At 45.9% G+C, this 19301-nt stretch overlaps 1 protein-coding gene across 1 annotated transcript in view; it reads right to left on the reverse strand.

Moving 5' to 3' along the window:
- Nucleotides 1–16621: 16621 nt before the first annotated feature.
- The window catches only part of LOC138520723 (glutathione S-transferase Mu 2-like), a 30350-nt gene continuing 27670 nt past the window's right edge, over nucleotides 16622–19301 (reverse strand). Inside the window, exon 8 of the mRNA XM_069632988.1 lies at nucleotides 16622–16798. Coding sequence (XP_069489089.1) covers nucleotides 16706–16798 — 93 coding nt within the window. The 3' untranslated portion in view covers nucleotides 16622–16705. The remainder of the gene's footprint in view (nucleotides 16799–19301) is intronic.

A 19301-nucleotide genomic window follows, 5' to 3' on the forward strand; every position in this document is an offset into this window, starting at 1 on the left:
TCAGTCACCATGACGCATAGTTCCAGAACTTTCTCTGTGAGGCTGGTTCATGGAAAAAACCCAGCTCTCTCTGAGATGCTCCCTGCTCGCTCCTACCCCCTCCCTTGTTCCCATCTGCGCTGGCTGAGGAATGTCTTATCAGTACCTTCCCAGAGAAAAGGAAGATTAGCTTGGAGCCAGGGCTAACGTTAGTGAGGCTGAATATTCTAAGGGAAGCAGGGATGTATTAACCCCATCTGCAAGCTCTAAAAGGCATGCACTCATAGCTTAGTGTTTATAGCGCTTAAGACTGGCTATCTAAGCGCTATATAGGTGCCATGATGTTCCAAACACTCCAAAAACCTATTAGCTACATGGCTAGGGGCCCTCCCTGCCTGTCTATCAACAATGTTTAATTTGACCTATCTCATACTAGGCCTGCATATTCCTTGTAGCTCACTACTGCATAATGGAAGTGCTACAACAGACTACTGTCAGCATTTTTAGCACATACTTTGAATACACTATTGGCTTTCAGCGGCTAATGCTGTCATCTAAAGCCCTGATTGGCAAGGTTGCAATTTCGTGTATCACTACAAGCTCTAAGAGGCAGAGTAAACCAAGAATTAAGGTAACCGCGTTGTTTAGATTTCTATAATTTGAGTGCGGCAATAGTATTGATGACCTTAAGGATTGTTTGGTTGTAGATGTCAACTACTGGCGTAGTATCTGTATGCGGCTCGGTGGCATTGTTAAGGATGGGTAATATCAGGGGAAGGAGTTTCTCGTTGGTTATGTCCCTTTTATTTCTAGTGTGCATGGGTGGGGCGATGTTCAGCTTAGAATGCTGGTTGTTGGACTTGATGGTGAATGAAATCAGATGGTGATCTGACCATGCACAAGGAGTGTTGGCAAGGATATTTATGCTGCAGTTGAGGTCTGCAAGCCAATTTAGGGTCCTGCCTTTGATATGGGTAGGTTTCTGTATATGGTGTGTAAATCCTAATTCAGTAGTAGTAGCAATGTCTAAAGTGTTGCAACGCTTCGTGTTTTAGAAGCTGGGATTCATGTCACCCAGTAGGATGATTTGAGAACTGGGCTTGGTGTTGGTGGAGAGAAGGGTAGTGATGTCTTCATCAAATGTGGAAACTGGCCCAGGTGGCCCATAGATAAGGTGCATGGTGAGTGTTTGGGTAGCTGAGACGGGAAGCTTGACAGGCAGTAGTTCAGCTGAGGAAAAAGGTTGACTGGTAGAGGTCTGAGGCCTAAGGAGCTTCTGGATATGAAGGCGACACCTCCGCCTTTTGACTGGTTGGACTCCCTATCGCATTTGGTGATGGAGTAGTCATTAGAGATGGCGAGAGAGAGAGAGAGATGGTCCTGCTGCAGCATGTAGCCAGGTCTCAGTAATCGCTAAGAAGTTGAGGTCCTGTGCTGTGATGGAGTCTGCAATATCTAAGGCATGTGCTGGGAGTGACATAGCATTAATGAGTGCGCCCCTAATAGTGATATCTTTGACCAGGGTGTGTTTGATAATGTTCGAGGGTTCCTTAGACAGGGTGCTCTTAGTGAGTATAATCTTGGAGAAGTCTGCAGATTTGATGGCAGAGTTATGGGTTTTTGTCGTGGTGGTGGATTTGGACGGGGCTGGTAAACATCTGGTGCCTAATCCAGAGTTCCTATAGTTCAAGGTGCAGTGTTGATTAGGTGTGGGTTTCACAGCGAAGTGTTCCAGCCATAAGGCTGGCGAGTTCAGGTGGGGGTTGCCTGGTAATGTACTTATGATGGACTGTAGGCAGGAGGGCAGGAAGGCTGATGGAGGGATGCCATCTGCTGGAGGGAGCCTACTGCTCATAGTTAAGGATGTGCACGTCATTTTGTGCATGCTATTGGATATGTGGATGGATTGGATTGATGGGTGGCTGGTGGTGGGAGAGACCTTAGCTGGAGTTAGCAGATTGCCAAAATAGCAATGGAATGGAATGTAATATATGGAGCAAGTACATCGTGAAGTTAGGGTTAAAGTGTCCTAACAAATGGGGCGCTCAGTTTAGACTGCTGGTCTGGTGCGGAAAGGAGTTTTGCAGGTTGGCTGAGCATATGGGCCGATGAGCATAGCAGAGAGAGAGTGTTTAAGTATATGTGCAATAGGGGAGGCAATTCGGGTAGGTTGTGAGCAGCCCTGGATCTAGCAATGCACACGTAGACAATTCTGGCAGTATGTCAGGATAGAAATGCAGCAAGAGCCATGTGAGCCATTTAGAATGAAGTGAGGCACATTTCGAATAAGATACTAACTTAGACAATTTAGTTTAAAAATGCAGCGAGATCAATGTAAGCCAGTTACGTATGGGTAAGGCACGTCTCGAATGGCATGCAAACCTACTCAGATCAGGCAGTTTAATAGCAAGCTATGGCTCCACGTGTCCATGCACAAATCAACAAGCACAGGTAAGGTGGCAGATGGGCGCAGAGAGTATTTCATCGAGAACAGAGCGAGCCAATTACATTTTGGTGGTGCACATTTCACTAGAAAGCAGGCATCGGCAGCTCGAGCAGGTGCTAGATGGACATGGCCGGACGTTGGGTGGGATGACCCGGAGCAGGCCACTCGCGGGTGCACGATGTGCTGGGGTGAGGTGGCGGCTGAACGCATAAAAGTTACAGTGGGTTATGGATATACAAGAAGGTAGCCTTACCATGTGATAAAAATCATTGGGACATGCACGACCGGAGCAGATATAGGCATAGGCAGGGTTGGGCATCCTGCGGCCTCGGGTCGGCCCGGACAGACACTGACAGGCAAGTGCCTTAAATGGTGTGCCTTCGATGGGAGGGCCGGCTTGCGCTTTCCGGCGGGGCTGGCCCAAAGAAGTAGCAGCGTCTCTCCAATCAGCTGCAAGGTGGTTGCTAGGCAACCTGTAAACAAACAATGACAGCGGCCATTTTCTATGGCTTCATGTGTCCGTGCACAAATCTAAAAGCATGGATAAAATGGCAGATGGACGCAGAGAATGTTTCAGTAATTCTGGGGATCAAGGTCCTTCCTGGCAGAGGTTGCTCGATTTAATAGCATGGTGGCCATTCAGGGCAGCTTACCCAGTGATAACGCTCTCAGTGGAATGAGAGCGTGCTGGCGGCGATGGTGCGGGCTGGGCTCCTGCCCGCCCGAGATATCGAGGAATATGTTGGACATGTGGTATGCCAGGGCACTTTGCTTGCACATAAAGAAGTCAAGGATTTGTGCTGAATGAGAAATTCTCAAGAGGGGGACTACAAACCCAGCTGCATATTCGCAGCAGAATGGAGATGGATTTGCTCGGAATCAAACAGTGCAGCAAACACAAGTGCTGAGAATGCAACAAGATTTACAAACACAGCAGGTAACAATGAATCCGCTGCAAGGGCAGTCACAGCGTTCACCCATGCAGATACAGCAAGGCACAAGTACGGGATAGTTAATAACTCCTAGAATAGGGGGTGTCCCTGTCGACGGAGGGAATCCTTTCACAGGTACGGGGGTGAGAACGTACCCACAATAGGACAGCTCACTGGGAGATTTGATGTGTGCGATACTATCTGTGACACCCAGTCCTCAAGAGGAACCAAGGTTTGACGTCAATATAGGAGGCAAATCCTTTTCTTTTTTAGTAGACACGGGTGCAACACGCTCATGAATACGAGAAGGGAAATTTTCGATGTCTGGAAATGCCATAAATACTCAAGGTTTCACAGGAGCTACAAGTACAGTTCCTTTTACTGAAGGATGACCAGTATCTATAGGAGAGTGTGACATGTCTGTTCCATTGTTATATTCAAGGGAGACACCTGTCAATATATTAGGTCGAGATTTGATGACAAAATTGAACATGATGATTTCGATCACTGATGAAGGTATAGTGTGTTCAACCCCAGGAATGCATTATTTAAATGTGAGTGAATTTATTATGGCATTTGCAGGACAAGTGGCCGTGCGAGGAGTACCGTTAGAACCAGAAGTGTTTCACTATGGAGTACGCTTTCTGTTAACATGTCTGCCAGGCTTAGTGGGCAAGATTATGAGAATACCCGATTAATTTTTATTCAGGCCAAAGATACCTATGGATGAAGAGGAAATCTTTCCTTTGGAATTACAAGCAGTCATAGTGCGAGCAGAAATGTCTTTGCTTGATGGAAATGATCATGACGGCAGACGATGGACCACAGTGATTGCCATTGGGGAAGGTTATAGATTGACTGACGTCACTGATGAGGATATGTTTGGAGATCATCCATCAGATGATGAAGTGATATTCGAGATGAGTATTACTTACTGGGTAAGAGCAATTAAACAAGAGGTTCCTCAGAAAATTATGTTAGCACAGAAACGCCTCGAGTATTTCGATGAAGACATGGTGAAAGTGCCAGTTTCATTATGGATCAGAAGATGCAATGGAGAAGTGAAGATTAAATTGAAACCAGGACCAATTTTACCTCAAGCACAACAGTATCCCAAGTCTCGAGAGGCAGATGAAGGTATTTTTAACATGATATCCGCCATGATGGAACAGGGTATCCTAGTGACGTCAGAGTCACTGTTTAATATTGCGATTTATCCTGCAAAAAAAGGTAAAGGGGGTTGTGGCATTTAATTCAAGACCTTCGCTTGTTTAACCAAATTGCAGAGACCGAGTTCCCTTTAGTTCCTTATCCTGCGACAATCTTATGTAATATCCCTGTTGAGGCGCGATATTTCACTGTGATTGACTTGAAAAATGTGTTTTTCTCAATCCCATTTCATACAGACTCGCAAGATCTGATGTCATTTACTTTCAGACAAACTCACCTGAAAAGTACTCGTTTGGCCCAGGGGTAGTGTGTGTCTCCATCGATTTTCGATAGGGACCTACAGATGGACTTAAGCAATATTGATTTAGAAAGTGTTGTATTGCAATGCGTGGATGACATATTGATCTGCAGCACCTCAGAGGAAGAGTGCAGACGCAATTCAGTTCACTTGATGATTGTCCTTGCAGAGAAAGGATATAAAGTAGACAAGGAGAAATTGTAATTTTGTCAACAAGAAGTGTTGTACATGGGCCAGTTCATTTTGCATGAAAAAAGAAAGTTACCCCGAGAGGGCTGAGGCTATTTTGAAAACTGTGAAGCCACACATGATAAAGGACATGCAGAGATTTTTGGGATTGTGCAATTGTGTGAGAGAATGAGTCTTTGACTACAGTTCGAACATAAGGCCCTTATTGTGAGCTCTAAAGAAAGGACAGGCAACACAAGTTGTTTGGCCTGAGGAAATGGAAGAAGGGTTTGATGAATTGAATAAGGCAGTTTGCACGGCTCCAGTTTTAGGGATTCCTAATTATGCTGAGGAATTATTTTTGTCCTCGCACACGAATGGCACTGTTAACAGCTGTACTCACACAGAGAACCATGTTGGGGTACAAGCCCCTTGCATATTACAGTGGGATTCTAGACCCAGTAATGAGGGGTCACTTTCCTTGCAAACAATCTTTGGCAGCCATTGCATTCGCCATTGAGAAGGCTGTCAGCATAGTGATGGGGAGTTCCATGAAGTTATTTGTTGAACATGCATTGTTTCCCATTTTGGAAAAACCTAAAGGCACGTTAACTTCTCAAAGGGCTTCTGCCTATGATGTAGTCATATCGAATCTGCTGATTAACATAGTCTGATGCAGAATAGTGAATCCTGCCATTTTTGCAGCAGAACCAATGGCAGAGGACCAGCATACACATGATTGCTCGAACTATGAGCAATTCTATGATAAGCTCCCAAGGGTGAAGGAAAATGCGTTGGCAGCTGGGGAGATTCTCTTTATTGGCGGTTCTTCTAGAATCAATCAAAATGATGGACAAAGATATACAAGTGCCACTGTGGTGAAGTACATGGCCAATGGAGAGTTTGAGGTAGTAATAAGTGCATGACTACTATCTCACTTTTCGGCACAGGCTGCAGAATTAGTGACGCTGATTGTCGCGCTCGAGAGACACGCAGACTAGCAAGTAATGGTGTACAGCGACTCCGCCTATGTGACATCAACAGTACATGCAGGGCTAGCACGTTGGAAAAGGAGGGGCTACCTCCGAGCAGACGGCACTCCAGTGAAGCACTCAGCCTTATTGGATAGACTCATTAAAGCACTACAACTCCCAGTAGCCATCGCAGTCGTTAAATGCGCAGCACACACTAAAAGGGCAGACTTTATCTCACATGGAAATCAAGCAGCAGACGAGGAAGCAAAACGTGTTGCATGTTCAGATATTATTATGTTGTTTGACACGCCTGATGTGAATGAAAGCACGGTGGTGATTATGAGTGTGTTTGATTGTTATAATAATCTGTCTAGGACTCAGTTAGTAGAGATCCAATGGGAAGTGCCTCAGGATGAGAAAGACCTGTGGATGCGTAGAGGGTGTTCTTTAAACCCTTCTGAAGCATTGTGTCACCAAGACAGCACTGGTAAAGCGGTGTTGCCTGTAGCCTTTTAAAGTGTGGAGTTAGAACAGCTGCACTACCCTGCGCACGGCACTAGAGAGAGCCTCGCCGCAACAATTGCAGAGAAATGGTTTCTTCCAAATTTGGTAGAACATGTTGCATTTTATGTAGTAAACTGTATCGTATGTCAAAAGTTGACCGCTGGGCACGCACTGTGCACATTTAGGGGAGTTATTCCGAGACCTAATGGTTCCGTTCAGCATTTGCACATCGACTATGTCAATATGCTGCAAGTATGCAATGGATACAGATATACGATTATAGTGGCATGTCCTTTTTCGAGGTGGATTGAGGCTGGTCCATGTACACACCTAGACTCCACCTGTGCAGCAAACAGTTTAGTACGAGAAGTGTTTCCTAGATGGGGAATATGTGAAGTATTAAGATCAGATAATGACCCTCATTTTGTTAAGAAGTCTTTGAACAGATAAGCTTGCTGCATAGCATAAAACGCAAGTTTTCCTCAGCTTATCACCAGCAAGTGAACCGGGTCTGTGAGAGACTCAATGGCTTGCTTAAAGAAAGAATAGCCAAATTGACGCTTACCTTCAAGAAAGGGTGGTTGCATTGCCTACCACTGGCATTATATGCATTGAGAAATCAGCCAGGTTCCGACCACCATCTTACCCCCCATGAAATTGTGACAGGGAGGTGAATGAGGACACCTCTCACACCTCCGTCGAGAAGTAGAAGTGATGCCCAGTCGACTACAGAATTGTTAAGAAAGGAGTTACTTGATTACCTTACATGCATGACTACAAGTATCTCTGTCATTTCAGATCAGCTCAAGCGAAAGGGATGTGGGGCACAGAACACAGAAAGAGATGTTACAGCAACTGGAGTTAAAGAACTATGTCTTCACAAACTTTTCCCCGGTGATCAGATCTTGACCAGGAACTTTAAGAGGAAGTGGCACAAGCCGATTTTCAATGGCCCATTCATCGTGGAAGACATAACACCATCAGCAGTCAAGGTGCAAGCCAGATGCGCTTAGATTGTCATTGGAGACATGAAAGTTTATGCTGGAGAACCCCCTTCACCCCCACCCCCATCGGAAACAACCACCGGGGAAGAAACACAGCACGTGCAGACCAGGTCTATGACCAGGAAGAAGGACACTGAAGCTGAATAAAAAAAGACTGCATTGGACTGTGGCTTATTTTGGCACACTCTTTTAAGTCACTTAAAAAGCAGACAAGGGAAGCTATTTGTTCTTGAGCCACAGGAGTTTGTTGACATTGGACTGAGACATGCTTAAGTCTTGATCAAGAAGGAAACAATGCCAGATTTGGAGTTCCTTTTTGATGACTGGAAGAGGGAACCGTTCCCAGATTCCTTTCTCACTGAATTTCTTTTCGGAGGTGCCCATGCTGGTGCCCAATGACAACGTTGCACGGATCGTTCTTACAGTTTTTCCGTTCATTCTGTGTGCATACCCTTTGCTTGTGGGGAGAACTACTAGCGTTCATTTGTTCCTGCAAGATCCTAAGTATGGTCCAATCATGAGGAAATTGTTCGCAGCCATAACAGAGCAAATGCTTCAGCTTCCTGAGTACAGTGGGGAAAACCATGATTGCCCCTATCAGCTGATAATGTGCATAGACTGGTCAGCTTGGGGTTCTATTATCTGAGTGAGAAATGCCTGCATCTTGTTGGAAGACAAACTGATGTCCGCAATTTCCTGAGAGACCCGAGGAATAATGCAGCACTTAATGAACTACTGAGAGAGACATAATAACACAGGTGAACCTTTACTCTGAGAGAACACTGAGAACTGAATGAGACTTTCGAGGGGAAAAGATCCTGGTTAAAGTACTTTGTTTCATGCTGGAGGAAAATCTTCATGTCGTCTGGTGAAAGGATGATTCGTTGTCTTCATTGGGAACTTTTGTTTATCGTCCAGTAGCAGCCAGCTGATCGGGAACTTCCAGAGTAGTGCAGGATGTTGTCCGATTAAAATTAATTTTTTCCTTCCTCAAAAAAGTTTAAGAATGGGCAGCATCAATATCAACATCACCATTGCAGATCACGAGAGATGTCCAAAGTGTGCAAGAAGCTATTGCTGTAAGAAGTGGGCTCACTTGTATGCGATTTACACTTATATTCACTTACAGTACACACTGCTTACTATTTAGATCCAAATAGAGTAAAGATTCCTGTGTATCCCCCAATGTAGAAGGAGGGTACTGATGTGGCAACTACTAAGCAACCAAGATCCTATGTAATCATCCCTCTTCCAGTAGACGGAGTAAAATTGCCTGGGTCTATGACAAATGTCACCAGACATCTTTCTTTAGAAAAGGGTGTTGAAGAGATTTTTCTTGAGCAGCAGAAACAGGCTTGAAAGGAAAGACAAATGAAGAGATTGGGCCTCATTACAAGTCCGGCGGTAACAGAGCCGGAAAAACCGTCAGGTTACTGCCAGACCCGTATTACCATTCTGCCTCCGTGATTCCAGGAATCACCGGGGCATAACGACCCCGGTGACCCGGGAATTCCGGAGGCGGAATGGTGTAAGTCCCCATTCCCATGGAGCCCCATAGGACTCCATGGGGATGAGGACAATGGAAACACCGGTTCTGTCTATGACAGAGCCGGTGTTTCCATGTCCACCTGCAGGCGGGTGGTGTTAAACCCGTCAGGTCAGACCTGGCGGGAGTGACACCTCCCGCCTGCAGGACTCTTAATCAGCCGGTCCGGAAAGAATGGTGGTGGCGGTTTTACCACCACCGTTCTTTCCGGACCGGCAGGGTCGTAATGAGGCCCATTGTCTAGGAGTAAGCCTACACAGGCAGCACATGTACAAACACCCAGTCCACTGATAAATGTTCCTATGATTGGTACGAGGAATTATGCTGACATACTTAATGAGATGATTATAGAAGCTCATAAGAAAAGAATGAGACATAGGAGAAGTGCTAGGGAGGATGATCATGAGTTGAATGATTACCTGGACAGTACAGCAAACTTGGGGAATAACATATGGTATCAATATATGAAAGAAGTGGGAAGAAGGACCTAAAGGAGTAATGCTTTGTGTGTACACTCCTGCCTTATAGCATGGGGAAGTCTAAGATCTTCATAGCTATTGAAATAGATGTCCTGACTGCACATTGCATATCACAACTAGCATTATGCCACACAAGAGGCCAGTTCATGGGTCGAACAGCCTATCTCAAATGGGCAACTGAATGGACAGATCCAGACGAAGTCCGAGACCCAAAGACAAGAGATAGGATGCATACAAAGAATCATGTGATCAGATACGAAAAACCTGGAGTAAACGGAGCTGCAATCAGATGGGAAGTAAATAGAAGACTTGAGAGTCCAGGAAAATCTGAAGAAGACATTTGTGAATGGAAAAACAGAGGCCAGATGCAGATTTGGGGATCAGTGTTATCACCAGATGGTTGGGAAGAAGGTGTAGTGATCTGCAGAGACAGGGTAATAATGGGTCACTACCAGCCAACTATTGAGAATTCACAATGCTGTGTAAACCTTTATGGTTGAAACTTGCTAAGCTACTGACCTGGGTCGAAGATAGAGGAGGACTCTTGCAGATAGTGCACTTGGAAAGTGCAAAGCTGTGCTCCAGAAACAACAGCACAAAAAATTGGAAAGAACCAGAACTGTGGTCGAGGAGAAGGAGCATGGCAGGTTTGCCCTCATCTCTGAGTGAGTCTAGCTGGATTTTTAGGTCAAGTAGGGCAGATTCTGTACTGTGGCCAGGGTGGAAGCCTGATTGGCGAATGCCTAAGATGTGGTTGATTTGGAGCAAGGCTTGAATCTGATTGTAGGCTGCTCTATCTAGGATCTTTAGCAAGAATGGGGCAGTGGTTATGGGGCGGTAGTTACTGGGTAGAGTAGGGTCAAGAGTGGGTTTTTAAGGAGCAGGCGGAGCCAGGATTCCTTAAGGCTGGCAGGTACTTGGTTGGCTGCGAATGAGGAGTTAATGAAGGTGGTGATGAAGGTCTAAGAGACTCAGTGCAGTTCTTGATAATTGATGTTGGGCATATGTCAGCCTTGCAGTTTGAGGATTTGAGGTTGCTGATGATTTTGTCGGTTTCGGATTCAGAGATGTCTCTGAATTGGAAGGGGGAAGAGTGTGTTATGATAGAGGGTTGCAGTTTGATTTTTTTCCTGCAGTAAGTGGATTTTGTTTCTCATGGTGCTCTGAATGTTACTGCACCATGGTTCGTCTTTATCAATGGCGTCTGGTAATTGAGGTGGTCGGTAATAGTGCATGGTCCGCACTTGGTAATTGAGGTGGTCGGTAATAGTGCATGGTCCGCACTTGGTAATTGAGGTGGTCGGTAATAGTGCATGGTCAGCACTTGATAATTGAGGTGATCAGTAATAGTGCATGGTCAGCAATAAATTGAGGTGATTGGTAATAGTGCATGGTCAGCACAGCACTTGATAATTGAGGTTATCAGTAATAGTGCACAGTCAGCAATAAATTGAGGTGACTGGTAATAGTGCATGGTCAGCACTTGATAATTGAGGTGATCAGTAATAGTGCATGGTCAGCACTTGGTAATTGAGGTGATCAGTAATAGTGCATGGTCAGCACTTGGTAATTGAGGTGATCAGTAATAGTGCATGGTCAGCACTTGATAATTGAGGTGATCAGTAATAGTGCATGGTCAGCACTAATTGAGGTGATTGGTAATAGTGCATGGTCAGCACTTGGTAATTGAGGTGATCGGTAATAGTGTATGGTCAGCACTTGGTAATTGAGGTGATCAGTAATAGTGCATGGTCAGCACTAATTGAGGTGATCAGTAATAGTGCATGGTCAGCAGTAATTGAAGTGATCGGTAATAGTGCATGGTCAGCACTTGGTAATTGAGGTGATCAGTAATAGTGCATGGTCAGCACTAATGGAGGTGATCAGTAATAGTGCATGGTCAGCACTTGGTATTTGAGGTGATCAGTAATATTGCATGGTCAGCACTAATTGAGGTGATCGGTAAGAGTGCAGGGTCAGCACTTGGTAATTGAGGTGATCAGTAATAGTGCATGGTCCGCACTAATTGAGGTGGTCGGTAATAGTGCATGGTCGGCAGTTGGTAATTGAGGTGGTTGGTAATGGTGCATGGTCAGCACTAATTGAGGTGGTCGGTAATAGTGCATGGTCGGCAGTTGGTAATTGTGGTGGTCGGTAATGGTACATGGTCAGCACTTGGTATTGAGGTGATCAGTAATAGTGCATGGTCAGCACTAATTGAAGTGATTGGTAATAGTGCATGGTCGGCAGTTGGTAATTGAGGTGGTCAGTAATGGTGCATGGTCAGCACTAATTGAGGTGGTCGGTAATAGTGCATGGTCAGCACTAATTGAGGTGGTCGGTAATAGTGCATGGTCGGCAGTTGGTAATTGAGGTGGTCGGTAATAGTGCATGGTCGGCAGTTGGTAATTGAGGTGGTTGGTAATGGTGCATGGTCAGCACTTGGTAATTGAGGTGATCGGTAATAGTGCATGGTCAGCACTTGGTAATTGAGGTGATTGGTAATAGTGCATGGTCAGCACTTGGTAATTGAGGTGATCGGTAATAGTGCATGGTCAGCACTTGGTAATTGAAATGATCAGTAATATTGCATGGTCAGCACTAATTGAGGTGATCGGTAATAGTGCATGGTCAGCACTTGGTAATTGAGGTGATCAGTAATAGTGCATGGTCAGCACTTGGTAATTGAGGTGATCGGTAATAGTGCATGGTCAGCACTTGGTAATTGAGGTGATCAGTAATATTGCATGGTCAGCACTAATTGAGGTGGTCGGTAATAGTGCATGATCGGCAGTTGGTAATTGAGGTGGTCGGTAATGGTGCATGGTCAGCACTAATTGAGGTGGTCGGTAATGTCAGCATTAATTGAGGTGGTCGGTAGTAGTGCATGGTCGGCAGTTGGTAATTGAGGTGGTCAGTAATGGTGCATGGTCAGCACTAATTGAGGTGGTTGGTAATGTCAGCACTAATTGAGGTGGTCGGTAATAGTGCATGGTCGGCAGTTGGTAATTGAGGTGATCAGTAATAGTGCATGGTCAGCACTTGGTAATTGAGGTGATCGGTAATAGTGCATGGTCGGCAGTTGGTAATTGAGGTGGTCGGTAATGGTGCATGGTCAGCACTAATTGAGGTGGTCGGTAATGTCAGCACTAATTGAGGTGATCAGTAATATTGCATGGTCAGCACTAATTGAGGTGGTCGGTAATAGTGCATGGCCGGCAGTTGGTAATTGAGGTGGTCGGTAATGGTGCACGGTCAGCACTAATTGAGGTGGTCGGTAATGTCAGCACTAATTGAGGTGATCAGTAATAGTGCATGGTCAGCACTTGATAATTGCGGTGATCAGTAATAGTGCATGGTCAGCACTAATTGAGGTGATTGGTAATAGTGCATGGTCAGCACTTGGTAATTGAGGTGATCGGTAATAGTGTATGGTCAGCACTTGGTAATTGAGGTGATCAGTAATAGTGCATGGTCAGCACTAATTGAGGTGATCAGTAATAGTGCATGGTCAGCAGTAATTGAAGTGATCGGTAATAGTGCATGGTCAGCACTTGGTAATTGAGGTGATCAGTAATAGTGCATGGTCAGCACTAATGGAGGTGATCAGTAATAGTGCATGGTCAGCACTTGGTAATTGAGGTGATCAGTAATATTGCATGGTCAGCACTAATTGAGGTGATTGGTAAGAGTGCAGGGTCAGCACTTGGTAATTGAGGTGATCAGTAATAGTGCATGTCCGCACTAATTGAGGTGGTCGGTAATAGTGCATGGTCGGCAGTTGGTAATTGAGGTGGTTGGTAATGGTGCATGGTCAGCACTAATTGAGGTGGTCGGTAATAGTGCATGGTCGGCAGTTGGTAATTGTGGTGGTCGGTAATGGTACATGGTCAGCACTTGGTATTGAGGTGATCAGTAATAGTGCATGGTCAGCACTAATTGAGGTGATTGGTAATAGTGCATGGTCGGCAGTTGGTAATTGAGCTGGTCAGTAATGGTGCATGGTCAGCACTAATTGAGGTGGTCGGTAATAGTGCCTGGTCAGCACTAATTGAGGTGGTCGGTAATAGTGCATGGTCGGCAGTTGGTAATTGAGGTGGTTGGTAATAGTGCATGGTCGGCAGTTGGTAATTGAGGTGGTTGGTAATGGTGCATGGTCAGCACTTGGTAATTGAGGTGATCGGTAATAGTGCATGGTCAGCACTTGGTAATTGAGGTGATTGGTAATAGTGCATGGTCAGCACTTGGTAATTGAGGTGATCGGTAATAGTGCATGGTCAGCACTTGGTAATTGAGGTGATCAATAATATTGGATGGTCAGCACTAATTGAGGTGATTGGTAATAGTGCATGGTCAGCACTTGGTAATTGAGGTGATCAGTAATAGTGCATGGTCAGCACTTGGTAATTGAGGTGATCGGTAATAGTGCATGGTCAGCACTTGGTAATTGAGGTGATCAGTAATATTGCATGGTCAGCACTAATTGAGGTGGTCGGTAATAGTGCATGATCGGCAGTTGGTAATTGAGGTGGTCGGTAATGGTGCATGGCCAGCACTAATTGAGGTGGTCGGTAATGTCAGCATTAATTGAGGTGGTCGGTAGTAGTGCATGGTCGGCAGTTGGTAATTGAGGTGGTCGGTAATGGTGCATGGTCAGCACTAATTGAGGTGGTCGGTAATGTCAGCACTAATTGAGGTGGTCGGTAATAGTGCATGGTCGGCAGTTGGTAATTGAGGTGGTCGGTAATAGTGCATGGTCGGCAGTTGGTAATTGAGGTGATCAGTAATAGTGCATGGTCAGCACTTGGTAATTGAGGTGATCGGTAATAGTGCATGGTCGGCAGTTGGTAATTGAGGTGGTCGGTAATGGTGCATGGTCAGCACTAATTGAGGTGGTCGGTAATGTCAGCACTAATTGAGGTGATCAGTAATATTGCATGGTCAGCACTAATTGAGGTGGTCGGTAATAGTGCATGGCCGGCAGTTGGTAATTGAGGTGGTCGGTAATGGTGCACGGTCAGCACTAATTGAGGTGGTCGTTAATGTCAGCACTAATTGAGGTGGTTGGTAATAGTGCATGGTCGGCAGTTGGTAATTGAGGTGGTCGGTAATAGTGCATGGTCGGCACTTGGTAATTGAGGTGATCGGTAATAGTGCATGGCCAGCACTTGGTAATTGAGGTGATCAGTAATAGTGCATGGTCAGCACTTGGTAATTGAAGTGATCGGTAATAGTGCATGGTCAGCACTTGGTAATTGAGGTGATCAGTAATATTGCATGGTCAGCACTAATTGAGGTGGTCGGTAATAGTGCATGGTCGGCAGATGGTAATTGAGGTGGTCGGTAATGGTGCATGGTCAGCACTAATTGAGGTGGTCGGTAATAGTGCATGGTCGGCAGTTGGTAATTGTGGTGGTCGGTAATGGTGCATGGTCAGCACTAATTGAGGTGGTCGGTAATGTCAGCACTAATTGAGGTGATCAGTAATATTGCATGGTCAGCACTAATTGAGGTGGTCGGTAATAGTGCATGGTCGGCAGTTGGTAATTGAGGTGGTCCGTAATGGTGCATGGTCAGCACTAATTGAGGTGGTCGGTAATGTCAGCACTAATTGAGGTGGTCGGTAATAGTGCATGGTCGGCAGTTGGTAATTGAGGTGGTCGGTAATAGTGCATGGTCGGCAGTTGGTAATTGAGGTGATCGGTAATAGTGCATGGTCAGCACTTGGTAATTGAGGTGATCAGTAATATTGCATGGTCAGCACTAATTGAGGTGATCAGTAATATTGCATGGTCAGCACTAATTGAGGTGGTCGGTAATAGTGCATGGTCGGCAGTTGGTAATTGAGGTGGTTGGTAATAGTGCATGGTCGGCAGTTGGTAATTGAGGTGATCAGTAATAGTGCATGGTCAGCACTTGGTAATTGAGGTGATCGGTAATAGTGCATGGTCAGCACTTGGTAATTGAGGTGATTGGTAATAGTGCATGGTCAGCACTTGGTAATTGAGGTGATCAGTAATATTGCATGGTCAGCACTAATTGAGGTGGTCGGTTATAGTGCATGGTCGGCAGTTGGTAATTGAGGTGGTTGGTAATAGTGCATGGTCGGCAGTTGGTAATGGAGGTGATCAGTAATAGTGCATGGTCAGCACTTGGTAATTGAGGTGATCGGTAATAGTGCATGGTCAGCACTTGGTAATTGAGGTGATCAGTAATATTGCATGGTCAGCACTAATTGAGGCGGTCGGTGATAGTGCATGGTCGGCATTTGGTAATTGAGGTGGTCGGTAATGGTGCATGGTCAGCACTAATTGAGGTAGTCGTAATGTCAGCACTAATTGAGGTGGTCGGTAATAGTGCATGGTCGGCAGTTGGTAATTGAGGTGGTCGGTAATAGTGCATGGTCAGCACTTGGTAATTGAGGTGGTCGGTAATAGTGCATGGTCGGCAGTTGGTAATTGAGGTGGTCGGTAATAGTGCATGGTCGGCAGTTGGTAATTGAGGTGATCAGTAACAGTGCATGGTCAGCACTTGGTAATTGAGGTGATCGGTAATAGTGCATGGTCAGCACTTGGTAATTGAGGTGATTGGTAATAGTGCATGGTCAGCACTTGGTAATTGAGGTGATCAGTAATATTGCATGGTCAGCACTAATTGAGGTGGTCGGTAATAGTGCATGGTCCGCACTTGGTAATCAAAAGCAGCCCGGAAAACCCATGCTGTGAAGATTAGATGGAGGCTGTTTTGTAAAGGATAGAATATTGGGGTCTTCGGCTCACTCTGAGAAGATCCTTCACAGTTACAGGATGGAGGCATTCAGCAACATTCAAAATGGATTTTCACTTATTCGTATTTCCTTCCCCTGGAGCAAGTGCCAAGCGTCCCAGGAAAAGCTCTCACAGGAGATGTAACCCACACTTACAGGCTGTCGGGAACAGGGAGGGTAAATACCCACAACACTCGATTTCTAAAAGTGAACAGCAGCGCTCAGGGTGACCAGACACCGCCCCAAGACACTGCATCCCCTAAAACATCACCCCCGGCCCTCATACCTTCCCCAAAACCAGACTGTCAAAGAGTCCGGGACGATAGTGGGTCTACACAGACTCCTTGGGCAAGAATAGGAAACCAATGCAAGTTTATTTATACCAGTTTCTACATTAGCATTGCACTTTCTGGAGGCTCGGTGGCGCCTCCTGCTGGCTCTATTTCACATTGGACCATTTTGCTGTCCTGGAGTTGATGGGAGTTTTCATGAAGTGGCTGGATTTCATGTAGGTGTTAATCTTCTCCAAAGCCTGTTAACAAAAGGAAAAAGCATGTGACCGAGAGAATCAGAGAACAGGTGGGTCAACCAGAGCAACCCCTGCAGGCCACACCTCCCAAAGCTTCCAACCAGGGACGTCATTTAGGGGTCACAGCTGTGACCCCAGAGGTCTCCCTTGCTTCCACCCACCCAAAATAAAAATGGAAGCTCCTGGGCTGTGGCTAGCGCCATGTGGCTTTTGTTTCTGGAGTGGCTGACATTCTTGTTCAGGGCTCTTAAAAAAAAACAGGGGGCGCCACAAGAGTAACACTTTGAGCGGTGACGCTAAATATGAAACAACAGGAATAACACATAATTTGTCTTTCTGGAATTCTATACAATAATTATTTCAAGCCCACTTCAGGGGGTGAGTCGCTGATTTAGTCTGTTCTTAAACACCTGAATTTAACAATGCAGACAAAAACTTCCAAAAAGCATTTAGAGTAGAATAAACCTCCACTTCGGAGGTTATACTTATGTATTTTGCTTTTCGCAAGTTGCAGTTATAGCCTGTTTTTTTCAGCTGTTGTCTCTGTTAGGATCGTCACAAGACATTCCATCTCGGTGTCCTCGGTCACTTGGCAAAATCCTTGTGCCTAAAAGCTTGTGTACAGTGTAGAAATGTTTGACCATAGCACATCAAGTGGCCCTTGATTTCATTGTGCCGCAATTAATGCCTTGTTGTAATGTGTCTATCTTTCCTATCTCCCTGGCATGCTCTTCAGGATGTTTGCATGTCTGAGGTAAGGAGTGCCCAGAGTACGGGATGCCGTGCGAGCGCGCTGCTTTCCCTGCACTACTCTAAATTCTTTAACACACAGTTACGAACCCTCACAATGGTATGTTTTTTGCCATTCTCTGAAGCCTGAAAAGTAGATTCACGCAGGCTTGACACGTGGCCAAACTTTGCACCAGACCTACAAATGAACTGGCCTGCAGTTACATCTCAGTTACCAGTTTAATGGTATCCACTACAGAGTGTAATTTCCTTTCTGACTTTGAGAACATTCAGACATGTAATTCTCATTTTACAATAGCCGGTAAAAAAGCTATAGTGGTAAGAAACTCAGTGGGTTGAGCGCTCGCTGCTGCGATGTGTGTGTGATCTGCAGGTTCGAATCCCAGCAAGGCCCACTCAGCCTTTTATCCTTCTGATGTTGATATTATATGTATATATGTTCTATATAAGGCACTTTAGCCTAAGTGGCCTTGGAAGTCTGCTTGCGTTCACAGTCATTTGGTAATATGGGCCCATCCACATCAATATTAACGCTACATATTGTGATCCATTCTTCTATGAAATGTATATCACATGACAGTGATATCGTAACCATATTTTTCACAGTGTACTTAGCAACAATGCAATGTAATGCCACTTCTTGTTTTGTCAAGGGGTGAAAGGTCATGTGCCATCACTTCCTGTGATGCCACTTTGGGTTGGGCTCAAATTAAGTAATGTCAGAGGTCAAGAGTCGTGTGATGTCACATCCGCTATCCCAGTCATTTGTGAAATTGCGTCCCTGCGTCAACACTATAGAACACAACAGACCACCCATCAGTGCAGTCAGGGGAAGCAGAGACAAGTTAACTGCCTAGCGGTGACAGCTGCCAAACTCGCAGGTAAAGCCAGTGCTGAGGACTTGGCTAGCCACATCTTGGGCAACAGACGGAGAGCCCAGGTCCTGTGCAGCCACACACCATGAGCAGCACTGGGGCAACAGAAGGAGCCCAGGTCCTGTGCAGCCACACACCATGACCAGCACCGGGGCAACAGAAGAGCCCAGGCCCTGTGCAGCCACATACCATGAGCAGCCCCGGGGCAAAATAAGGAGCCCAGATCCTATGCAGCCACACACCATGAGCAGCCCCGGGGCAACAGAAGAGCCCAGATCCTGTGCAGTCACACACCATGAGCATCCCCGGGGCAAAAGAAGGAGCCCAGATCCTATGCAGCCACACACCATGAGCAGCCCCGGGGCAACAGAAGAGCCCAGGTCCTGTGCAGCCACACACCATGACCAGCACCGGGGCAACAGAAGAGCCCAGGCCCTGTGCAGCCACATACCATGAGCAGCCCCGGGGCAAAATAAGGAGCCCAGATCCTATGCAGCCACACACCATGAGCAGCCCCGGGGCAACAGAAGAGCCCAGATCCTGTGCAGTCACACACCATGAGCATCCCCGGGGCAAAAGAAGGAGCCCAGATCCTGTGCAGCCACACACCAATGTATTGTATTGTATGATAACTTATAAAGCGCGGCAAAGACCCGCAGGCATCAAGGCGCTGGCTCAGAGCAAACAAGTTTTCAGTTGTATTGAAAAGGCAGGTAGTGCCTGGGGGCTCCTGATATGCAGTGTAAGTGCATTCCACAACGTGGGGCCAGCACTGAAAAGGATCTGCCACTCATCCGGGAGAGCCGGAAACGGGGGTCGGTCAGCAAGAACTGACCAGCTGAATTTAGGTTTCTCTTAGGCTGATAAAGAGGAAGCCTTGA

This window comes from Ambystoma mexicanum, chromosome 13 (genome assembly GCF_040938575.1).
Source record: "Ambystoma mexicanum isolate Mex_15411 chromosome 13, UKY_AmexF1_1, whole genome shotgun sequence".
Classification (NCBI taxonomy): domain Eukaryota; kingdom Metazoa; phylum Chordata; class Amphibia; order Caudata; family Ambystomatidae; genus Ambystoma; species Ambystoma mexicanum.